Source organism: Hesperophylax consimilis, chromosome 27, assembly GCF_061612785.1.
Source record: "Hesperophylax consimilis isolate HC1 chromosome 27, BYU_Hcon_1.0, whole genome shotgun sequence".
NCBI classification, from domain to species: Eukaryota; Metazoa; Arthropoda; class Insecta; order Trichoptera; family Limnephilidae; genus Hesperophylax; species Hesperophylax consimilis.
Genome location: NC_142862.1, coordinates 28032203 through 28059136, shown reverse-complemented (window position 1 = coordinate 28059136; position 26934 = coordinate 28032203). Strand labels below are relative to the sequence as shown.

Sequence of the window (26934 nt, the reverse complement as noted above, 5' to 3'; positions counted from 1 at the left end):
AATAGGCATCTCGCATTATAATATCACCATTTACTTCTTAAAAGTAAAATCTGCTTTTGAATGAATAGACATTTTTAAATGGGAGCGCAAATTACTCGCCACGTTATGAACTAATTTGCGAAGTCCAAATTCGGCAAAGTAAATTTCTTCTGTTTGCAGAGTCGTAGTTAGTTTCAGAGTATTTAGTTAAGGCACTTTTACAAATGTTTCATAATTTACTTACCCCAGTAAACAACGATGAGCACACTTGAGAATCGCTACATTGTGATGTGATAGTATATGTTTCTAAAACTGATCCATATAATACGGTGTGAATAAGCTTAAAATAAAGTAAAATAATGCTTACTTATGGAATGTAATACGACAATTGGGTTTATTCTCTTTTTCACATCTATTTTTACAAGTTTTCATATCACAAGTCAACATTTTGCCGTGTTATTTCGTAAAATGAACCGATTATGCCTCGACCATAGTTCGCACAAGAATGATGACGTCACGTTTTCAAATTTCACTTGAGGCCATACGCGAGCCCAGCCGGCTCCAATGGAACCGGTATGGGGAGTGGGGATAATACGCTTTTAATCACTTAGGGCAGGTCTACTAATATTCATATGTCTATGTGTCGTACCCTTAAATTAAATATACCATTCCTAAGAGAAAGTCCAGTTATATTCAATTTTCCAATTATGTCCTAAATCCTGTATCTAAATTTCGCCAATAAACAATTAGATAATGTTAATTAAGTGTTAATCTCAAGTGACCTACCAGGTAAGTATTGTACTGTATATTATCTCCATATATAGTTAAGTAATAACATAGATCACTGTAGAAATCTATTTTAAGTTCGTACAGCGCCCTTGAGGTGATTTTGCACAAAAACGGCAAAAATTATTACTAAGCATACAAATAAATATGGACAAAGAACGTTAAACTATATGATTCTCAGTTGTTTTAATATGTTACCTGCTGAAATTAAAAACTGTAAAAAACAAACAATTAGTGAACTTAAGACTGAAGACTTGGCTTACTGAAAGAATTCATTTGTATTAGCTTACTATGATATATTATTCTTAAGACTTTTAAAATTATTATTTATGTTTTTCATAATTTTTCTTTTGCTATATTTCTGTAATTTTTTTTTTTTTTTTGTTTTATACATATAATTGTAAAAATTTAACTGTAAACTCACTTTAATAAGATTTATAATGAAAGAACCCGTTAGACAACGGGACTTTTTACCTTATATTTGCAAAGTGTATAATGAATAATAAAAAATAAAAATAAAATCAAATGTCCCGTCTTAACATTCAATGTCAAATAGATCTGATGTTTTTGAATGGATCCCAAAATTAAATACCGTTTTTCAAAGCAGATTAGAAACCCTTCCTGATTTTGATTTTACAAACGGACGATTAAAAATATTGAAATTTTGAAGTATTTACCACATTACGCATCCAAAAATAAAATACACATTTAATTAGACGTACTGTCACTTTACTTTTCATCTTACATAATAACAATTGTAAAAAAAATTGGCAAACCTTGACAGGGTGAACTGTTTAGCGGTTTTCTGTTTTAATTCATAATTTAAAATTATTCGGAATCTCTGTGCTCTCTCTTCCTGAAGCTGTTTACATTGTAATATTTATTTATATACCCCATAAGTCGTATTAAATTATAAAGTGCATTAAATATATTATAATAATACAAAATTTAACTAGTTTTATGAGGACCGTGTCTTTTGGTATTTGGTATAATATGAGCTATATTTCAGAATTGAAATGTTGCTTGAAATACTTGATTGGTGACCAGAACTGAATAGCCAGGTACCCTTTCTCCTTTCCCTCCCAACTATCTCCAGCCTCACAACATACCCCAATTGGGTATGACATAGTATCACTGGTTCCAGACGGTTGGGAACTGTTGGGACTCATTCTTCTTTGGGAATCAGTTGGGACTCAGTTGGGACTCAGTTGGGACTCAGTTGGGACTCAGTTGGAACTCAGTTGGGACTCATTTCATTCTTCAATTCATTTTAGATATTGTTTATAAAATTACGGAACCCGTTTACGGCATAAAGTTCCAACTGCTCCACTATGGCATCCTCAATTAGAGTTGGGAGAATGTTGTGACGCTGCGGGGAAGAGGGAAATGAAAGAGGAAGGTTAGAAAGTACCTGACTATTTAGATGTGGTAACCAAACACAGCAGAAACCATTTGTTCATTTCCAATCAATTTATAGCTACCAGTGGTGTACCACAGGGGTCTCATTTAGGCCCAATATTATTTTTACTATTTATAAATGATATTGTAAATATATTTGATGAAGATATTAATGTGTTACTTTTCGCAGATTATTTAAAAATATTTAAAATAATCAAAAGCGCTGAAGATTGTATCTGTCTACAAAATAATTTGAACAGGTTAATTAATTGGTGTTCTCTTAACAAACTTCATCTGAACATAAATAAGTGTTATTCAATAATATTTTACAGAATAAATCAACCAATTATTCATTCATATAAACTCAATAACTCAATCCTTACCTCTGTCGAAGAAATTAATGACCTGGGGATAACTTTCGACTCTAAATTAAACGTTATATCGCATATAAATAATATAAATAATAAAGGAATGAAAATGCTAGACTTCATTCTTCGAAATTCCAGAGGTTTCAAGAATATTTCAAGTCAAGTAGTCAAGTAGTCAAGTCGAATATAACTCCTCGATCTGGTCCCCCCACTACAAATTACATTCAGATTCAATCGAAAAAATTCAACATAAATTCCTAAGACACATTAATTTTAAACTCGGTATTCCCATTGAAAATATAAACTATAATTAGATGAAAAATCTAAATTTATTAAAACTCACAGATCGAAGAATTATGTCCGACTTAATATTTATGTTCAAAATTGTAAATGGTAGTATAGACAGTCCTGATTTAATTAACCTCATTGAATTTCATATACCCACGAGAGCTACTCGTTCTAAAATTTTGTTTAAATGCAACAATATCAGGACTGAGTATTCCAAACACTCGCTTGTACCTAGGTTGCATGAAGTTAGTAATAGATACGCAGATGTGGCAGATCTATTTAACTGCACGCAATCAATATTAATTTAATCTAATTCTACCTTATTTGCACTATAGAAACTTATGTACTTTTATCTCTTGTTTACTTACTTACCTACTTACTCTCTAATGTCATTTCACAATCAAATGCCACATATATTTGTAATTCTTTTTTTAAAAATATTTCTACGATTTTAACTGTGACATGTTATCATTGTTTATGGTATATTTATACCGTTGATATTAAATAAATAATTAAATTTCAAGAAAAGCTTCAATTCTAAATGGTGGTCTTAAGATGGTCCAGGGCGACAATGAGAGTTTCTAAGACCAAGACTATTTTAGATTTTTTAACTCCTGATATCTGATATCATCCCTGTTTTATAGACACTAACTAAAGTATGCAGTTGATATTGGCTGCTTACAGGTACCGGCTAACTAACGGGTGTATTTAACGGAGAAATGTCTGAACCAATAACCACTTGTAGCCTGTCCGTGTCGGCAGCCAGCTAACTTCCCGATAACTAACTATTAACTTAGTCTGTTGTACTTACTGCCTATCCGTCGGATTACTTTTACATTGCAGTGCGTAGAAGGCAATATACAATCGAGACAACACAAGTCACTTAAATCTGGAAAATCCGTTACAGATCTTAAAAACAGAGGCTAATTTAAAAAATAACAACTGTATAACAGAAATTATTTTTATGTGAATAACGTACAAGAGTCCCAACTGATCCCAGTGGAGCGAATGAGATACGGAATCAAAGTAAAGTTGAAAAAATGACGTTTTTTAACTTCAACAATTTGATTTTTTTAATACTGCATGAAGCGAATGTTAAAAATAAGACGTCAGTGATTAACGAAGAAAGGGGTAAAGGAGAAAGTTTGACTTGGAAGTGAATGATTGATTAGGTCGAGGACGCCCGAAAAAGACATGGCACGAGTGAAACAAATACATATTACAATGGAATAATATTATTTCTAAATAATTATAAGCAATAATTAGTCTCCTGAAATACCAATACAAATTGAAAATATCTCCCGAGTAAAAATAAATGCCGCCAACGGGAATTGAACCCGTACCTTCTGATGTCAGGTGCTCTGAAACCACTGAGCTATGTCGGCTTATTTCCAACCCGCCAAATGATTCAATATGTACTAGTACCTCAATCAACATTACTGCTTATTATATTTTTTCCACCTGTAAACAACCAACTTTATTTTTGTGGGAAAGGCTTTGTTAGTGCTAAATTCACACATTCATACAGCGTGTTTTATAAAGAACAAAACTTTATACCTACCAAAACAGCGTGCTTTATAAAGGACAAAACGTTATACCTACAAAACAGCGTGTTTTATAAAGGATCAAAACTGTATACTTACCAAATCTACCAAAACAGCGTGTTTTATAAAGAACAAAACTTTATACCTACCAAAACAGCGTGTTTTATAAAAGACAAAACTTTATACCTACAAAACAGCGTGTTTTATAAAGGATCAAAACTGTATACTTACCAAACCTACCAAAACAGCGTGTTTTATAAAGAACAAAACTTTATACCTACCAAAACAGCGTGTTTTATAAAAGACAAAACTTTATACCTACAAAACAGCGTGTTTTATAAAGGATCAAAACTGTATACTTACCAAACCTACCAAAACAGCGTGTTTTATAAAGAACAAAACTTTATACCTACCAAAACAGCGTGTTTTATAAAAGACAAAACTTTATACCTACAAAACAGCGTGTTTTATAAAGAATCAAAACTGTATACCAACCAAACCTACCAAAACAGCGTGTTTTATAAAGAACAAAACTTTATACCTACCAAAACAGCGTGTTTTATAAAGGATCAAAACTTTATACCTACCAAAACAGCGTGTTTTATAGAGGATCAAAACTGTATACCTACCAAAACAGCGTGCTTTATAAAGGACCAAAACTTTATATCCACCAAACCTACCAAAAGACTCAAAGGAAGCCACAAATCTTCTCGTATGATATTTTGCTATATATGTAAGACAAAATTTATGATTTGTATACGAAGGTACTTTTTTTAATCACCTTAAACCAATTTAACTAGAAATTTTGTAATATAGATTCTGTATTTTGTAATCCATTTTTGTGAGAAAAACTTTGCACACATCTAAATAAATATTCAAAACAAAAGAAATGACATCTTCAGGGCCTAAATTACAATTATCTCTTGGATAAAAATGTCTCTATTGAAACTTTCAGAAAGAAGAATAAGCACAGATTTACTGTTACAAAGAATACTACATTTTAAAATTGACTTTCCCGAATTACTTCAATGTATCAATATCCATGTTCCCAAAAAATCATGCCGACATTTCTTACCTTTTTATTTCAATAACACCAGAACACTAGCTTACCAAAATTCTCCGATTCCGAGACTTCACAATCTCGGAAACAAATATTCTGATCTGGGTGATATATTTCATTTGAAAACTAATCAGTATAAATGTTAAATATGATTTAAGTTTTTCACGGCCAAAAGTATTTTTGCTATTTGTTTTTGGGGTATTATGCCGTGTTGCGCTAACTCCTTCTTTAGCCAACGTTTCGGACAGCATTGCAGTGTCCATCATCAGGGCAGATGTCTTATTTGAGGTTGTGTTAAAATGTGAGCTTAAGAAGGAGTTAGCGCAACACGGCATAATACCCCAAAAACAAATAACAAAAAAAAAGTATAAATGTTGTATATTCTATCACTTGTATTCTTCTAGACACAAATAGACCTATGTACCCATATAACTTCTCCGCTTCTACTATTTTGTTTTGTTTAATCTTTTAAACTCAATTATATGCGTGAGGATTCATTTTTGCCATTATGTTAACATTCTTCTTTATTTTATTATTTTTTAAGTGTTTACTCTGATACAAAATGCTTGTATTTTTTAAAGAAAAGCCCACTAGGGCGTGTAATAAATAAATAAATAAATTCCTTACTCGACCGATTACTCTGCATATCCCGTCGGGGAGACACTCCGATGTTTTGACTACATCACTTTAATAGGTTTGACTCTGACCTAACATTCTTGGCCATTTTTTTTTTCATAATACCAAAACCAGTTTCGGAATGTACAGTTAGAGTAATGGCTAAACTTGAAATATTATTATGGTTGCAGTGGTTGGCAACGGCCATTCGGGCCATATGTTCAACTACCTGCTATGTACTTAATACCGGTGGCGCAAAAAGTCAATTAACTATTTGTAGACAATTCAATACAAAATAAAACTGATTCAATATTAAATATAATTCAGCATCTTTTAAATGCGAGGAGTTTCATGCCAGTGTCCACCAATATGCTAATTTTTAGAATTCATTGCGATACCAACCAACGGCTATTCAATTTGAGAGGCGGGTTTGGGTACGGCCGCCCGGGAAACATTCCAATACCTCTACCATAGGTTCACTCAAGTGATATCCATCACTCATGGACACCTGATCCCTAGATTCCTACCGACCCCCATACCTTTTACCTTCCCAGAACCTCTTCTCCTCCCTTTCCTAAAAAAAGGCCCTACACAAAGCATCTCAAAAGATGCATGTGTAGAAGAATTCACTGGAAGCAGCAATAATTGGTCCTACCTATGACTATATATTAAAATGTGGAAGTTAGAATCTATGAATCTCTTGTTTTGATAAACGATGATTAATGATTATACAACAGCATTACACAATCGTCGAATGGTGACGACTTTAGTATACAACTACTACTGCTAGACTACTTTACTACTAAGTATACTAGTCGTGTACGTAAGTAGAACTTACGTCAGGCTACTAATGCGCTAATCCAAGAATTATCCTGATGTAAGCATATAATATCATCCGACTAAGCCAATAACGATCTTATTTAAAATAGGTACCGAATGAAATCCTTGAGGTACGCCCGCAAAATATAGGTAATAATACTAGCTGACGTGTATCCAGCATTACTGGGAGTTATCCTTAAAAGATAGACATATATACCGTGGCTGACTTTTCTGTAGTTCTTTTTAAGATGTACAATTCCGTAGTACATTATTTTGATGTATCTCATAAGGTTTAGCCAAGGTTGGCAATGTAAGCGCCAGAAAATATTTTTTTTACGATTTGATTTCAAAACATCGACTTAATATAAATGTAATATGCGTGTATTATACAATAACAGATAGGCGCGTAAAGCGAATTTATTTTATACTATTTAGATATTATCAACGGAGCTACACGGTGTGCCAGTCCTCGCTAATTCATGAAGCCACATCACTAAATCTGATTAGCATATCCCTCCTCACAGCATGCCCAGTCACTGACACTGAACTTGAATTATCATTATTTTAGACACGCTGTACTTTACAGTTAGCTTTCAAATGATATGATAAAGATAATAATTAGTCTTCACAGTCACGTTTATTTGTGACTGAACGCCGACGCGAAGGAATGTCCGGGGAAATTTCAAACATGCGAATATATAATATTATAAGTCCGTTCGATAGATTCCACTATTTAAACCAATGGATTTGCAGGCTTTAGAGCACAGCTGTCAGGTGGGAATTCTGTTTTTGTTCTATCGGTACTACAATGGAAGATGCTCAGAGGAACTGGTGTCTTTAATCCCGTTGGCGCGCCCAACATTTTTGTACACGGTTGACATAAATTGTCGCATAAGAACGGGTCGCTTCTATGACCAGTTCTCGTATTTATTTATTTATTTGCAAAAACCGTTTAAAAAAGGTTGGCCTATCAAATATATAAGGTTAAATGTAGGACGCAAAGGGTTACACAGTTAAAGGTTTACGTTTTTAAATTCGGTGTAGTACTAAATTAACAAATTTCCCGCGAGGCTGTTAATTAACCTTGTAAGTTTTTTCAAGGTCATCAGCATTGGTAAGTTAGTTCTGCACCTGGGAATGATCAAAAGCCTGTGTTGACGGCCTCGCGTGAAATTATCCTGTTTTAGCCAGAATATCTGCTATTGATAATAATCCGTTCAGAAATTTATAAGCCATTGCCAATAGTGCGACATTCCTCCATTGATAATTCTATTGTGTAATGATTTGCCGACATGTGTGTCTGCAAGACCTGGGTTCATTCTCCTTTTGCTCAAAAAGACCTTCAAAACAGCATCATCAAAGATGACGTAGGCCACTAGAGAAATATTTCCGCCACTTGCATGAAATTAATGTTTAAGGCGATGCACTACATCGTGCAATATTTTAAATCGATCCGTTATCAATAACACCCCTTACGCAGATGGCGATAAGGTTTAAATTCCCGCTTAACACCATCCACCTGTTTTGATTTATGCATGAAAAAAACATGGCCAAAAAGTGCCTTTTATTTTATTTTGTGGATGTTTAGGCATATATGTATTTTTTTCAGATAATTTTATAAATAACTTATTTTGCCACATTATACAATAAAATCATAACCGAAAATGTGTTCGTAAGTAGGAAATTTTGAACTTTAAAGCAATTTTCATATGCCTAATACATTTTTTTTTCTGGGCTTATAAAAAGACTAATCTAAAAAATACTCGATTATTTCAAAGGCCAAGATGTATTCTATTCGCAGTATTTAATTAAAGCATCTGAAACATTTCTAGGCGACCAAATTTTCAAACCAAAAACACAGATTTTGCATTACTACGTAGTGTATCGCCTTAATAAAAACAGCTATGACAAGTTCTTCTAAATGTACAATAGGCACATATTTGGTGCTTGTTGGATTAGGTTAGGTTAGGTTAGGTTGTGTTAGGTTAGGTTGTAGGTAGGTAGGTACTTGTATAGGTACAAGGATGTTGGTATGATGAATACAGCCACCTCTAATATTGTGTGTTCGATAGTTTATGAAGGCTGTTGTACGCGAGCAAGGCGGAGTGTTCAGCTGTTTTTCTAGATTAGATTTAATTGTGGTTTCATTTTAACAGCTTCGCGTCGCTCTACCAAGACATGATTTCCTATGGTTATTGTTCAGCGTACTCTTTGTTCTGCCTTTGCAATTAGACAAAATTGCTGGCGGCGAAATATTTCAGTTGTTTTGTTATACATAATGTTTTCATTTTGTAAACTTTGAAAACAAAATTAATTTATAAATTAGACCAAATAAAGACAGAATCTAAAATAGCTAGAACATTGGCATATGATAGCAGACAAAACATACTACATATTTATTATTTTAAAATATTAGAAACATACTCAACCTAAAATGTACAAAATAACCAAAGAGAATAATTCTTAGAATCTAAAACAAATACAACGTTTGGGCAAAGAACTTCAAATAACCTACCTGACGAAACAAGATAATTAAAAACAAATACAACGTTTGGGCAAAGAACTTCAAATAACCTACCTGACGAAACAAGATAATTAAAAACAAAAACAACGTTTGGACAAAGAAACTTCAAATAATCTAACTGACGAAACAAGACAATTAAAAACAAATACAACGTTTGGGCAAAGAAACTTCAAATAATCTACCTGACGAAACAAAACACTTTAAAACAAATACAACGTTTAGACAAAGAAACTTCAAATAATCTAACTGAAGAAACAAGACAATTAAAAACAAATACAACTTTAGGACAAAGAAACTTCAAATAACCTAACTGAAGAAACAAGACAATTAAAAACAAATACAACGTTTGGACAAAGAAACTTCAAATAACCTACCTGGCAAAAATATAAACAATTCTTAAAATCTTGACTGATTAACGGACCATTAACAAAAGTTGTGCAAAAATTAATTAGTCAACTCACCCAAATCTATTTACATAAATAAAAGTGTCTGTGGCGGGCGAAGTCGATTTGATTTGTATACAAATCTACAGTTTTATTCCGAGATCGATGACATTTTGCACACTTGATCTAAAAAAAAAGAGGAATTTCCTCCTCCCACTCAAACAGAATGTTGAGACTTCTTGACGAAATTTTTCACACTCAACGTTCAAAATAAGAGTTAAATTACTGTCTTCATCTAATTTCGGAAAAATCTGCGTGAAGCACGGGTAACGCCGGGGATTTCAGCTAGTCTAAAATAAATTCTCTAACCATATTATTGTTACTAATAATACCAAACCTGATTTGATTATCAAATAATAATTAATTTTTTTTACTGAAATCGTGGCCGAAACTCGTTTATTCACTCGAGCGATTTTTGGGATATTAATGCAATTTTGCAAAAAGGCTTTGAGCGATCGCTTGTCATAATGTGCCCAATTTATAGAACAGAAGAATTTGGGATAAACGGCGAAATCTAGGTGGATTCATTTTCTTTAAGCTGCAGTAAACAGTTCATATGTTGAACTTACAGAAAATAAACTAATCGGAAAATGTACCCAGTCTTATTCAAATATAATATTTGTAAAGTAGACTGTCTCCAGACAGGATATCCTTAGACAATGTTTTAAAAGAAGTGCACATCTTATTTGTTGATGGTACCTTTTTTAGATGGCCTTGTGTGGGGTTAATTAATAATAATTTCCCTCAGGGAATCATTTTTATGGATGCTGTGTGGAGGGTGTTTTCCATGAAAGTAAGGAGAGGAAGTTCCGGGTAGGTAAAGGGTAAGAGAAATGGGTAGGAATCTAAGGATCAGTGTGTCTAGATGTGACGAATGAGATATATTACTAGTATTATAATGAAGTCTATGTAATGACGTGATCCACATTTCAATACGCCAAGTCATTAGTCTCTAACTTTCTTTTTCAGCTTTCATTGATTTCCACAAACAGATTTAGTTTGTTACTGGCTCCTTCATTTAATCGCAGCATCATATTGAAACTCTATTAACACGATGACTTTCAAATTATTATTTGAAAACAGCTGTCCTATAAATAAATGGGGGAGAAATTTGATAATTATATATGTATTGATGAGTAAATTCTTATTTAATAATTCACCTACACCTACATAAATAGTGAATTTATTTAATTTTTTGCTTAAATTTGAATTGTTTTGTAATGAATTATGTTGTGAGAATAAAATTATTTTGCTTCTAATTAAGGCACAATTTAGAGCACAATTTTTCTGATATAAAAAATCAGGGGCTACCAGGGTTTTACACAATAAACAAAGGGCCTGCGTCATCACTGGGGTTGCTGTGTGAAGGGTCTTTTTGAGGAGAGGAAGGATTGAATGAAGAGATTGGGTAGAAGAAATACGGAGGCCGGAAAATCGTTCCACAGACGAGTTGTTTAATACAAGAACGAGTCGTAGAAACGACCCGTTCTCATATGAGATAAATGTCAACCGTATACAAATGTTAAGCGCGCGTTTTAACGTATTTCTTGACTATGCACCGGTGCTGGAGAGATCAATGACTCTAGTTCCTCAGAGCATCAATAATTTCAACAAAAGTACGAAGATTCTACCATAATCAAAGAATAAAGAAAAAAACGAGTAATGCGATTCATGATTTCAAATTCTGACCATTTTTTGCTTAAATTTCAAAGACATTATTCCAATGAAATATGATGGCGATATACGATGAACAGGGAAGTGTAAAATAGACAGAGCGTGTGCAAAATGAGCTAGAACCAAAGGGCACAGTTTCCATTCAAATCTACTGATTTGTAAACCTGTTTCCAACTTGAATATGAACATATCATCTGCCCATGTCGACAGTAAAGAATAAGATACAAATGGCATTTACCTGCTGTGGTGACCGCCAGTAGCAGCGCCAGGAACGCGCCCCGCCACTCCATACTGTGTGCGCTAGCGCTGCGCCCCGCCCATAGGAGCCCCGACTGGCCCCGAGGTGTACCAACAAACTACTCCCCTATCCCCTGAGGAACCTGGAACAACATTATAATCATTAGTAAAGGGATGTATCCGGATATCAGAGGCGGACAGAGGTGTTATGGGATTACTGTTTAGTTGTTAGGATAACTTCTTCTTCGAATGGTGGAAGAGAGTTGGTGAAGATAAATATAGGAAAGCGATGAAGGGACATTATTCCTTGATGCGCTCTGTTTGAATATATCCAAATTCACACAAATCAGAATTCTTTAGGCTCCATTTGTAGCGACCGACCGATGTTTCTGTTTCGGCTTAGTCGATAAAAACACTCGAGCGATTGGATGTACATATATACTTTTACAACATTATTTCAATCATTTCCCAAAATATTAATTTGGAAATATATGAACTGCTTATTGCGGTTTAAATTCAATGAATCCATCTAGATTTCGTCTTTCATCCCATATTTTTAGGTTCTATTAATTGGCAAATCATGATAAGCGATCGCTCAAAACGTTTTTATAAATTTGCCATAATATACCAAAAATCGCTCGAGTGGATAAACGAGTTTCAGCTACGGTTTCGGTCAAAAAATAGCCGAATCATCAGTTCGTTTTTCATTTTCATTTAGATCATTTTTGTAGCGCCGTTTTCGTGATAAATCACCACAAGGGCGAGTTTCTAGGCTCTATCTAATTTTATTATTTACAAACAGATATAGAAAGCAGACTGGTCACTTCAGATAGAAACACCTGGACATTGATTTTATATCTGCTATGTTAACCTCCATTATTACTAATACTACCTTGATTAACTTTGAACAGTTTTTATTTGCAAGTTTATCGTTCACTTAATAATTAATTATTGTGTTTCTGTTGTCTAACATACAAATACTATTAAAGACTAGACTGATTTGTTTATTTACTTCAATTAGTTACATAGTCTTGTTCACGCAATATTGAACTATGGAGACACAGTGTATGTTCCCTTTTTATTGAAATAAGTCCAATGTGTCCAAAATGCACGACATGTGTCCGATATTGCTATAATATCCGAGAGTATCTCGCCTCACTTCTATCGGGCGCGGCATAGGAAACTAAATAGTCGAACAGAAGGAAGTTACATCAAATGTGTCAAATGTATAATTTGATTAATTCAGTGGTATTTCAATCTACGTCAAAACGTTAGATTGAAATACCACTGTTATTTGAATACCGACGCATCATCGACGCAACAAAATCATCATTGATGGAATTTACAATGAAAGGGATATCTACTTGTGTTTGTGATTATATTATTTGATTTGAATGTGATTTTTATTTTCTTTAATTTGAATTATGGATTTGATATAATTTTAATTTTATTTTGATTATTTGTTATGCATATATTGTATGAAAAGCATTGCTAAAAGTTAAAAGCCAGCTGCAATTCCGGCAGAAATCCGGAATGTACAGCTAAGCAGCGACCCTTTTGTCAATAGATCAATATAATTTAATAAAATAAGATGTATAAATATACTAAAATGTAATTTGACAATTATTTATCACGAACGCCTTTTATGTTTCTTTTTATGTATCCTCGCTTTTACAAACTTATTTTCTCTAGTCTTAAATCCTGTATTCCTCTAGGATAACTTGAAACCTGTAAATTTGACTGTCCTAAAACGGGAAATCTTCCTAGTTGGACACTCAAAAGCATAAAATGTTGTTTTTTTTTATATTATAAAAAAATACAAATAAATAACAACTATTATTAGATATTTGTAATTCCATTTAAGTACCCGACTGTCATATAACAACGAAGCAAAAAGTGCTGGAAGTAAACCAATTTATTATTAAAATTGATGGCTTTCATTATTTCTTGGTGTATTTTATTCAACACTAAGTTTAATGAACTTCTACAAAGTTTAACAATAAAAACGACTAATTTTGGAATAAAGAGTGTTTTTTTAGAATTATTTAGAAGTATTTATTTATTAAGTTTCAGTTTAGGCTGCGACCTTGACCAAAACAGAAGCCGAAATTAGGTTTTGGTTTCTGCTGAAACTCTTCGGTCGGTCAGCATACATTTGTGCAAAGATATTAGAAGAACGAGATGTGCTATGAGCAGTTCATACTGTGTGGAATTGTTTTGCCCAGTGTCGCCGGTTTTGTTCACCAATACTACTGCACACCTTCGCTTACGCTAAGGTAGCCGCACTAATACATAGAACAGATTACTGTGCGTACACGTCCCAATACCGTTCAAAGTACCCTAATTAGGTAGTACTCCGCCTACGGTCCGGCGGCCAACATAGCATATCTCGTTCTTCTAATATCTTTGCATTTGTGTATCTACGCACAGCGACTATGACTATACCGGATGACTGTGACTGTAGTTGTCATACGCCTTTCGAGGGAGACAAACCCAGAATACCTATAGTTTATTAGTTGAGTCTACAACTAATACTAATTTACAAATAATTCTAATTATGTGAACTAGACTTTCGCCTTCAGTCCAAAAGCGTATCCAGGATGAAAGGCGGTCGGCATGGATGTTGGCAAGGTCATCTCAAAGTAGAATGTAATCAACTCCTCGTGCTAATTATACAAGCAGCTATTATCCGTGGAGATAATTTGTTCGCTTTTCGAAACAGATTATATGGTCTAATAGAAATCTTTGTACCTCCCTTACTGTTACAGTTAAACATATTAACTAAAAGGTATTAGGATGGGCTGTTTCATAGAATTTAAACAATTTATCAAATTGTTACTATTCAAATTCTGTTATTATAACATTATAGGCCACTTACTTGACAGAACAGAAATAATAACAAAACTTTAAAATTAACTTTGAAATTTGAAGAATTGTTCAAATTCTCTGAAAGAACCCGTCCTAAGAATGAAAAAATACCAAGCTTTACATGCAAAATTAGAACCACAAGAAACCACAGAATAATTCATTTGTACTATTACTATAGGTATCGACCGCAATACTAGAAAAATGTATGAAACTTTGTTAATTTTTTATTCATTATTTTTATATGAAACGACAAAAAAGTAAGGTGACATTAATATTAATAATACATTTGTTTAATAAAATGTGTATATTTTTTCGCTAACAATAATTTTAGTCAAATATGATTTATGATTTTCACGGCAAAAGAAGGCTTTTCATGGCTAAAGAAGGAGTTAGCGCAACACGGCATAACACCCCAAAAACAAGTAACTAAAAAAATAATTTTAGTATTTAAACGAAAAAACATAAGGTGAGCCTTTTCTAAAAAAATATGTTTCATTTCAATTTTTAATATTTTAATAAATATGTGTTTATATCTAATAAAAAAATTAAATTATATTTCATCACATTTCAAAAACAATTGTTAGTTTTCATCTACGTTCTTTCTCAGAATTTCTGACAGCATATTATATGTAACGGTCAATATGCCAGAGGCCTGAAGGGTTAACTAACTAACCGTGATGAAATTTGGAATAGTGAAATCATAATAACAATCATAATATTCGTTTAAATTTATTAGACGCTTTAAATTTCTAATACTTTGTACCTATCGACTGAGCGTTGCCATTAGAAATCACAGAAATAACATCTCCACTACCAAATACACTAGACACTAGCACCGACACCGACTAGTCATTGGAGAAATTACCATACATTATTATGACTGTGAAAAAATTCGAAACATAAGTAATTTCTCCGATAGTATGTTGCTATTAAATCATTGAATCCGAGAGACACTTCAACACAATGTGAAATACATCATTCATAAATTACGTTGTAATGAGTTGGATTAGTTTGTATTTTTCGAAGAAGTGGCATAGTTTTGCTGGTTTATCCGTTCTAATAGAAATTAATTTACACCAGCCGGTATGCATTCATAGTTGCAATAAGTAACCACTGTTTTTAGTTGTAAAAAACATCAAATATTGTTGAACGCTTATTGCTTTCTCTGTAAGCATATTTGTCTGACTTTTCCCCTCAGATCGATATTTTGCAACTGATTAAAAACATACATTTATTTTTTATGTAAATTAAAATACGAAATAGATAAGACACGGAATATAATAAAAAAAACTACCCAACGGTCGCAATTGAGACACGAACCCGGGGGGTCTAGCACAAGGAAATCGATAACTTTAAAATATAGGATCCATAGGCGTAACTACCGGTGATTTTAAACAGAAATTTCGAGCACGGTTGCATTGTTGATATCCAGACCGATGTTGATAAAGCAATGAATCAGAATTCGATGTACGCTGGCAATACTGGCGCATCTCTCTATGAATTACATTCTTAAACAACAGACGACTACGCAAAAATTAAAAAAAAACTATTATTATGTCTCTGCTTTACTTGCAGATATCTGTGTTGGGAACTCTTTGATAAAGTGAAAGGTTCTTTTACTATAATTGCATTTATTCACGTAACAATTAATAAGTCTGGATTTAGCTACACTGTTCATTACCCGAGGGTTGGTAATTCTCTCTTTTTATAAGCTTTTGTCCCACAATAATATCCCACAGGCAATTGCTACACTCTAGCGACATCTGTCGGACTCTAGAGTAAGCTTTATGACTGGTGCCATCTATCGCTTGAATACCCAACTTATTACCAAACATCACAACTATTAAATTGAAATATTAACTTGAATATACATTTGGCAGTCGCATGTACTTTTCGACACTAAAAGGGGAGTTATTTAGTTTATTGTATATGTGACGGCCGGCATAGTCCAGTGGTAACGCATTGGACTGCCATTCCGAAGGTCGCGGGTTCGAACCCGGCGTGCGCAAATAAATTTTATTTGATTAATTTGTGTTATTTCACAATTAATTAATTAAAATAATATATAGTATATTTGCGGCACGTTCCAGAGTGGAAGATACTACCAGTATCGCCCTGGTGTAAGACCACCATTCAGAATTGAAACGTTGCTCCAAATGGCTTTAGCCGTGTTTAGTGACTAGATCTGAATAGCCATGTACTTCCCCACCTTCCTCTTTCCCTTCCCCACTTACCTTCAGCCTCACAACATCCCCCAATTGGGGATGCCATAGTCTCACTGGCTCCAGACGGGAGCAGTTGGGACTCTTGTGAGGTATTCACTATAAAAAAAATAAAAAAAAATTAAAAAAATGTGAATTTTAAGATGAGATTGAATCAAAAGGAAATGAACGGTATCTATAAGTCTTCTTGTGAATCTGCTAGTCTGTGTGGAATAAGTACGCAAGGTAGGAAGAAAGGAAGAAGAAAGGATGGTTATGTCTGATAGCGGCTGGCTGTGCTTCCAGCGAAGAGAGGGATCGAGCGAAATAAGTGTATAAGGGATGCAAGAAAAGAGTTGAAGTGAAAGAAAGACAGAAACGCCTGGAAGAGGAAGATGGAAGCAAAATGACACACCACTTCCAAGAAAACATTAAACTGTTTTGGAAGGAAGTCAAAAGGTCCCGGAGTGGTCTAGAAAATGGAAACATGAAAGTGATAAAATCGAAAAATGTTGAGGAAATAGAAGAGAGATGGGAAGGCTGGCAGAGATATTGAAAGAAGGGTAAATGCAGGAACTGCATTAATGGAGGACTGGACGCATTTGGTGCTAGCAAAAAATGTCCAAAGAAGCGAAGCTAGCAGTCCACAATGGAGTGTTGGTACCTACCCTGATGTATAGCAGTGAGACATGGAACTGGCAGAAGAAGAATAAAAGTAGACTGAATGCTGTAGAAATTAAATCTCTGAAACGTATCTGCGGTAAAACCACGTATGATCGTGGGAAAAATGTGGAATCCGCAAAGAGTGCAAGGCTAATGCAAGCCTAATGAATAAGATTAAGAAAGGTACGCTTAGATGGTTTAGGCATCTAGAGCGAATGAGCGAAGAAAAGAGTATAAGAAGAATATTTGACGCAAATGTGAATAGTGGCAGAATTCGGGGACGCCCGAGGAAGACATGGCACGATGAAGTGAATCAGATACTCGAGTCGGGCCATGTCAAGAGTCAGAATAATAGAAGAGTATGTATAAGACGATGTATGAATGTGAATGACGTAAGGAGTGTGTGCCAAGATCGAGTTGTTTGACGGTCCATCATCGTTTGAAACGGCGTGATGTTTAGTTAGTTATAAACAACTTTCTTTTGTCGATGCTGGATCGGAATCAATCAAATAATCCATGATGAATTAATTAAGTTTTTGGATCGTTTATACGATTTCTTTCAGTTAAAGGAGCTAATTTAGTTCACCCCTGTCAATTAATAAGCCTTCATAAATATCATACATTATCCAAAAAGTTATCTTCCGACTGTCGAAATCATAGTCTAACCGTGCTCGCAAATATCGCGTTATAACCATAGATGACGAATTTCGACAATATTGTATTTACGTAGGGCTTTATTATAGCTGATACTCTAATAATTCTGGGACTGGCGTCTCTATCAATTGAGCTATTGTCACCTAAAACCTATCTGTAATCTTCTCTGTCTTTTCGCTGTATCATCTGCATATGCGGTTTTTTTGTATTTATAGCCAAACGGTGGTTACTTTTGAACAGCCCTCCTATGAGAAACTGCACCTGCCGTTATAAACACGCACTCCTGGCGCCATTGTAACTAAATCTGACTAAAGCACTAAACATCTGATGCTTTGTATGGCTTCACGCAACGTGGGAATGGAACATCTGTGCTAAGAGCACACAAAAGCGGACCGCTGATAGATCCCTTGTCGACTCTTTCTCAGCAACGACGCGTGGATCAGTAAAAGCGTTCATTTCATATAGGCGCACAAGCCCCGCCTACCCTACCTAAAATACATTCAATGTTTTTACGACTGCCTACCCTGATTGAAAAATAACATTCACACAACAATGTATCAGACAACAACTAACTGCAACAACTAACTGTGCTAACAACTGCTCCCAACCGTCTGGAGCCAGTGAATCTATGGCATCCCCTATTGGGATGTTGTGAGGCTGAAGGAAGGAAGATTGGAGGGTGAAGGTGGTTGGGAAGTGCCTGGCTATTCAGATCTGGTTATCAAACACGGTTAACGCCATTTCAATTCAATGCGACATAACTTCCTTCCAGTTGCTCTCGCGACGGTCTGTGTACTTAAAATACTTTGTACACGGTGTAAAATTATTTGTTTATTTTCGGGAAATCGACAGTTTATATTTTATCAGTTTGTAAATGTTTAGTAAAGCCAAAATAAAACAAATTATGGATTTCCTCCTCGTGACTGTACCTCTAATAAGACAACATAATAAAAAAAAAATTGAAATTTATGTAAAAACTTAAGAAAAGAAGGACAAACAAATAATATAAAAAACAAAAAACTCACTCATGTTAATAATAATTCAGAAAACTTTTTTTTTCAATGTGCCTACTCCTACCTATAGTCACGGTTATCATTTATTGGTAATCATATGAAGATAGGATGTACAGAAAACATTCATAATCATAACAGAATTATAAATATAAACAACAGAATAGTTACTTACGTACTCCTACATGAATAAAGCTGATGAAAGGAGGCAATTGAAAACGTCCACTTTTGATATTATGTTGTTGTAATTATTATATAGTCTGTTAAAGCAAGAATTTTTTTTAAAGTTTGTTTTGGATTGATCTATGTACTATGAACAGGACAGAAGAGCATGTGGAGCGCGCAGGTACAGCAAATATGGGCATTTAATATTATTGTTAAAAATATGCTTTAGATAAATTGAAGATTTTCCTATCGTTTCGCTTGAGTAGAATACAAATAAATAAATAAATTACTCAATAAAAAATATAAATGTAAACTACTGAAAAAAATATTTTTTCAATAGAAATGTATGAACGCGTAAAGGAAACAACTTTTTAAAAATACAGTATTATAGCTAAGATTATCTGTTACAGTTTCATGTGATTAACTTTTTTGCTTTCTTATAAAATTATTTACAAAATAAATAAAAACCAATTATGTGCTTGAAATCGAACGTTTCTAGATTCCGTTTGTCAAGCGATTTTAATGCCTATTACCTATTATATAAGGTTTACCAAGAATATAAACAATTTTGGCTTGAAGCTTCCTCTTAAGCCCATGTAGTAAGCGTTCAAAGATAGTATGAAAGGGAGATATGCACAGACATAGGAATTAATAGACGAGAAGATAAAGGCGAGGGGTAAAATTAACTGTTGAAGAACGAAGGGAGTGAAGATGACTGTGATTCGTCAATAAATCAATCTGACAGTAAATAGGCATCTCGCATTATAATATCACCATTTACTTCTTAAAAGTAAAATCTGCTTTGAATGAATAGACATTTTTACATGGGAGCGCAAATTACTCGCCACGTTATGAACAAATTTGCGAAGTCCAAATTCGGCAAAGTAAGGCAGCTTCTTTATTCAGAGTCGTAGTTAGTTTCAGAGTATTTAGTTAAGACACTTTTATAAATGTTCATAATTTACTTCCCAGCAACCAACCAGCTTTGTGTTTCGCGTCCAGACGTTTCTCGATGTGATAGTAACAACTGATTCATATTATACGATGTGAATATGCTTAAAATAAAATAAAATAATGCTAATAATGACGAATGAGGAAAAAATAAAAGAGAGATGGATGAATTATTTCGAGGAAGTCTTCGAAAGCGAAGTGAATGACAGTGATTCCAGTGGCGAATCAGATATGAATGACGATGGAGTGAATGTTACCGAAATTAGCATGGATGAGATAGAAAGCTCGATTAAATGTATGAAAAATGGTAAGGCTGTTGGGTTTGACAATATTGCTGCTGAATATTTTAAAGGAGGTAGCCGTGTAATTCTCACATGGTTGTGCAATCTTTTTAACCAATGTTTAAAGGAAGGTTACACGCCTTTAGATTGGAGAAGGGCTGTGATCATGCCATTATACAAAGGTAAAGGGTCACGTATGGAATGTGGGAATCATAGGGCTATTAGCCTGCTTAGTTCAGTTGGCAAGCTGTATGGTAGAATTTTGATTGAAAGAGTAAGAAAGGAAACAAAGGATAAAATATGGGATGTGCAAGGTGCTTTCATGAGTGGAAGGGGGTGCATGGACCAGATCTTCTCATTGCGTATGCTCACTGAGAAGTTTCTGGCAAAAAACCAGAAACTTTTCTGTGCCTTTGTAGATTTACAAAAAGCATACGACCGAGTCGACAGGAAAAAGCTATGGAAGGTGTTATCCAAGTATGGAGTGAATACGAATCTGATTCAGGCAATTGCGTCTCTGTATGAGGGAAGCGTTGCATGTGTTAGGGTAAACGGTGGTTTTACGGGGTGGTTTGATATCACAAAAGGTGTTAAACAAGGCTGCGTAATGTCACCGTGGTTATTCAATCTATACATGGATAATTGTATGCAAGAATTGAAAGAGGTGGGATTGGGCGCGAATTTGAATAATTTGAAAGTATGTTGCCTGTTGTATGCTGATGATGCGGTGCTGATTGCTAATAGTATAGATGATCTACAGTCTCTCGTGTCTAGGATGAACGAAGTATGCATGAAGAATGAGTTAATGATGAATGTAAGTAAGTCTAAAGTAATGGTGTTTGAAAGAGAGAGTACGAAAACAGTGTGCAATATAATTGTGAATGAGGAATACTTGGAGCAGGTGGATGAGTTTGTGTATTTAGGAAGTATGTTTACGAGAGATGGGAAGGCTGACAGAGATATCGAAAGAAGGGTAAATGCAGGTAATTCCGTTAATGGAGGACTAAACGCCGTAGGCGCTAACAAAAAATTGTCCAAAGAAGCGAAGTTAGCAGTCCACAACGGAGTGCTGGTACCTACCTTGATGTATGGAAGTGAGGCATGGAACTGGCAAAGAAAGGATGAAAGTAGATTAAATGCTGTTGAAATGAGATCCCTGAGGCGTATGTGTGGTAAAACCATGTTTGATCGTGTGAGGAATGTGGAGATCCGCAAAGAGTGCAAGGCTGATGTAAGCGTAATGAGTAAGATTAAGAAAGGGACGCTTAGATGGTTTGGGCATGTAGAGCGAATGAGCGAAGATAGGAGTGTAAGGAGGATATATGATGCAAATGTGAATGGTAGCAGAAGTCGGGGACGCCCGAGGAAGACATGGCACGATCAAGTGAATCAGATACTCGAGTCGGGCCATGTCAAGAGTCAGAATAATAGAAGAGTATGTATGAGACGATGTATGAATGTGAATGAGGCAAGGAGTGTGTGCCAAGACCGAGTTGTTTGGCGGTCCGTCCTCTCTGCCTACCCCTGCGGGGAAACGGCGTGATGGTTAGTTAGTTAGTTAGTTAAATAATGCTTATATATGGAATGTAATACGACAATTGGGTTTATTCTCTTTTTTCGCATCTATTTTTACCAGTTTTCATAGTACAAGTAAACATTTTGCCGTGTTATTTCGTAAAATGAACCGATGATGCCTCGACCATAGTTCGCACAAGAATGATGACGTCACGTTTTCAAATATCACTTGAGGCCGTACGCGAGCCCAGCCGGCTCAATGGAACCGGTATGGGGAGTGGGGATAATACGCTTTTAATCACTTAGGGCAGGTCTACCTAATATTCATAATATTCATATGTCTATGGAGATATGTAAATACGAATGTTAGAGGGAGCGCGCTAAAATTAAAAAAAAAACAATAATAATTAAGCCAAATATTCAATAAAATACGACTCGTTTGAAATAGAGCAAAATACTCTCGACAAATGTTTTAGTTACATTTAAAAATATACTGTGATTTTTTTCATGCCTCTAACATATTAAATAACTGAACAAAATGTGTTTTTAATAATTTTCGGAGCTTGCAATTTTTTTTCTACCGTGGCAATTTCATAAAATGAACGTTTCAGCATAACAAATGTACAGATATTATCTTCAAAAACAACATTTTTTTGGAACTTAAAAACTTAAAGAGTCGACGAGAAACTTGTAATAAATCGGTACAAATTGGGTATGCGGGGGTTTACTAAGTTATACAGGAATAATGCATCTATGTGATGTCTTCGTACACTGAATCAATAATATATACCGTAAATTGTATTAATAGAGTCTGTATATTATATAGGTTCAGTATAGTGTATGTATTGTATTGGCGAATAGATTTTAGAGAGTATGAAGTGTGTATCTATTGTAGTCAGTAAAAGTCGAGACGTGAAAGCGGATGAGTTGGGATAAAGACACCGGGATAAAGAAGCTATCTCACTGAATGAACATGCAAAACAGATTAATTCATTGGATTTAGTGAACGTGGTTAAAGACAGACAGAAGTGTGAAGTTAACCCTTCAGACCTCTGGCATATTGACCGCTATATTTCTTAAAGATGATGTAAAAGTCGGAGAATTTGTTTGAATTTCCGCTTCTCAATCAAATCCAAATAAATTGGATATTTCTGAACGTAGTAACTAAAACTAAAAACTATTTTTGGGAGGTGATGAAACACACATTCAAATTAGTTTATTCTAAATAATTGTGTAATTTTCTGTTTATATTATACTATTTATATCAAGCACCACTAATTATGGTTCAAATATTGTTACAATGTATTGTCAAATAACTCATCTGGTAACTCATCTAATACAAATATTGTTACAATGTATTGTCGAATAACTCATCTGATAACTCATCAAATAGAATATTGTTACAAATATTGTTAAGTTACTCATCTGGTAACTCATCTAATACAAATATTGTTATAATGTATTGTCAAATAACTCATCTTATACAAATATTGTTACAATATATTGTCAAATAACCCATCTTATACAAATATTGTTACAATATATTGTCAAATAACTCATCTAATACAAATATTGATGCAATGTATAGTCAAATAACTCATCTGATAACTCATTTAATACAAATATTGTTACAAAATATTGTCAAATTACCAGAGATGTGCAAAATGGGTACCCAAAACCATTTGAAATGCAAAATGGAAATGGGTCAAAACTTTTATCTATTTTGCATTTTGCATTTCCATTTGAAATGGATTTATTTGAAATAAAGCACATCTCTGCAAATTACCCATCTGGTAACTCATCTAATACAAATATTGTTACAATGTATTGTCAAATAACTCATCTGATAACTCATCAAATACAAATATTGTTACAAATATTGTTAAATTACCCATCTGGCAACTCATCTAATACAAATATTGTTACAATATATTGTCAAATTACCCATCTGGTAACTCATCTAATAAAAATATTGTTACAATATACTGTCAAATTACCCAACTGGTAAAAAATCAAATACATAATTTTTCTTTTTTTTTTAAATATTTTGTGTGTTGTATGTAGTATTACTTTATGTTTGTGCTTACTCTATGTTTACTTCACTCAAACGTAAATTTTTAATTGTTAACCTCGACTCAGGCTTGGTCCTAGTGAGGTTGATTTTTATGAGAAAAAAACATTAATCATGCATATTGAAATGCGATAAATAAATTTTTGAAGTACCTAACAACATTTTGAGATGTTGAACGGAGAGGTGGCACTTTTAAATAAGGCTTGATAGAAGAGAAGATATTTGTTTAGAGAGCGACAACAAAAAAACATGTCATATATATTTCCCAATTTAGACAACAGAAAGTAAAATCTGGCGAGTCAACCACGCGAATTTCAAACAGGTGAGAAGGTCCGGAACAATGTCCAATTCTCATTCGAATAAAACATTGCCTTCATATGTCAGAAAGAAGACTTCATTGTACCTTCAATGTATCCGCGCAATGGAAATTTCCTGCGATACAATATACAACATTTCCACGGTAATACGAGTCTCTTTACAAATTAATAATAGGTAGAATAATAACAATTCGCGGGCAGATTCACCTGTCGCTTCTCCATACATGTTAATTCATAGTGATAACTCATTTCTTTCATACTTTCTCTGGTCTCAATCTGAGCTCTGGACCAGATATTATAAGATTATCATGCATTTCACACAACGGAATACAGACTATTACAGTACAGGCCCGCCGTAAGTGGACGAGCAGGGCGGGCTACGTACGCGGGCGGCACCTTCAAGGGGGCGGCAAACACAGCGATCTTGAAATTTTTAAATTCATTCAGCATTCTCACTCAAGCCTATGCACTTCGGAGTAATATTTAGATGAATATACTTGAATATGGAAGCACTATTTGGAATCCACATTATTGCAAGTATGAAAAAATTATAAAATCTGTTAAAAAAAATGCTTAGACTATTATCTTTCAAATGTGGACTACATGACCATCTTAGATCATACGACGCACGTCGTGAATACTTTAAGATTAATACACTTAAAATAAAAAAGGCAATTGACTGACCTAATATGTTTGCATAAAATTATCCACGGCCATAGACATATGAATATTAGTAGACCTGCCCTAAGTGATTAAAAGCGTATTATCCCCACTCCCCCATACCGGTTCCATTGGAGCCGGCTGTGCTCGCGTATGGCCTCAAGTGAAATTTGAAAACGTGACGTCATCATTCTTGTGCGAACTATCGTCGAGGCATCATCGGTTCATTTTACGAAATAACACGGCAAAATGTTGACTTGTACTATGAAAACTTGTAAAAATAGATGTGAAAAAGAGAATAAACCCAATTGTCGTATTACATTCCATATATAAGCATTATTTTACTTTATTTTAAGCATATTCACATCGTATAATATGAATCAGTTGTTACTATCACATCGAGAAACGTCTGGACGCGAATCACAAAGCTGGTTGGTTGCTGGGAAGTAAATTATGAACATTTATAAAAGTGTCTTAACTAAATACTTAAACGAAATATTCGACTCTGAAAATAGAACCGAATTTTTTTGCCGAATTTGGACTTCGCAAATTTGTTCATAACGTGGCGAGTAATTTGCGCTCCCATGTAAAAATGTCTATTCATTCAAAAGCAGATTTTACTTTTAAGAAGTAAATGGTGATATTATAATGCGAGATGCCTATTTACTGTCAGATTGATTTATTGACGAATCACAGTCAGCTTCACTCCCTTCGTTCTTCAACAGTTGATTTTACCCCTCGCCATTATCTTCTCGTCTATTAATTCCTATGTCTGTGCTTCTCGTCTATTAATTCCTATGTCTGTGTCCACGGCCATCTTGATACATTATGTCTTAGCAATATGGAAATAAATGTCCCCAATTCCCATGGTTTAAGACACCATAGCATTTTTCACATGAATATTTTCAAAAATAATACCGCCTATTTTAGCCCTCTGACCCAAATGTGTCGACTGTATAATAAGATTCAATGTTCAGCAGTAGATATTTTGGTCGATAATTTATATGGATTCAGAAAAAAATCTGCTATTGTTAAATAATATCTTGCACTGATTATATTATGTATTACTTGCGTTTCTTACTTTTCTGTAATATTTGTATTTCATATATATTTTTAATTTTGAGTTTTTATTTATTTTATATTTTAATCTTTATTTAGGTATATGAAAATTAATGTGCTTTTGTATGTGTATTTGTATGTTAACTGAGTTTTTGTAACTGGATTGTTCTCACGTAAGTGAGATCGTCTGTAAAAACCCAGTATAAATAAATAAATAAATGATTTTTATAGTGCCATTTTTGTGCAAAATCACATCAAGGGTGCAAAGTAATGCAAAAGCATGTGTTTTTGGTTTGAAAATTTCATATCTCAGAAAAATTTTAAATGCTTTAATTAAGTACTGCGAGTAGAATACATCTTGGCCTTTGAAATAATCCAGCATATTTTTATAAGCCCATAAACAAATACAATGTCAGGCCTATGAATACTGGTTTAAAGTTCAAACCTTTAGGAACCCCTTTTCGTTTATGGTTTTATTATATGATGTATTAAATTAATTTCTTAAGAAAATTAATAATAATATTTATGCCTGAACTTCGAAAAATAAAATACAACACTTTTTGGCCATGTTTTTTCTGCATCAAAACAGGCGGCTGGTTTAAAGCGGGAATTTAAACCTTATCGCCATCTACATAAGGAGTGTTATCGTTAACGGCCTGATTCCAAAATTCCCGAAGAAATTACATTGTGTTTGCTTTCTTCACTTGTCCGCACATAACGCACGTTGATTTTTGACGCTTGTTATAATATACGCAAGAGTTATTCAAATAATTGTAACTAGTTA

The 26934-nt window shown here is 34.1% G+C and overlaps 1 protein-coding gene across 1 annotated transcript in view; it reads right to left on the bottom strand.

Annotated features, from left to right (window-relative positions):
* The window catches only part of pwn (calcium-binding EGF-like domain-containing protein pawn), a 250346-nt gene that overhangs the window by 64904 nt on the left and 158508 nt on the right, over nucleotides 1-26934 (bottom strand). Inside the window, exon 4 of the mRNA XM_089647752.1 lies at nucleotides 11737-11805. Coding sequence (XP_089503878.1) covers nucleotides 11737-11788 — 52 coding nt within the window. The 5' untranslated portion in view covers nucleotides 11789-11805. The remainder of the gene's footprint in view (nucleotides 1-11736; nucleotides 11806-26934) is intronic.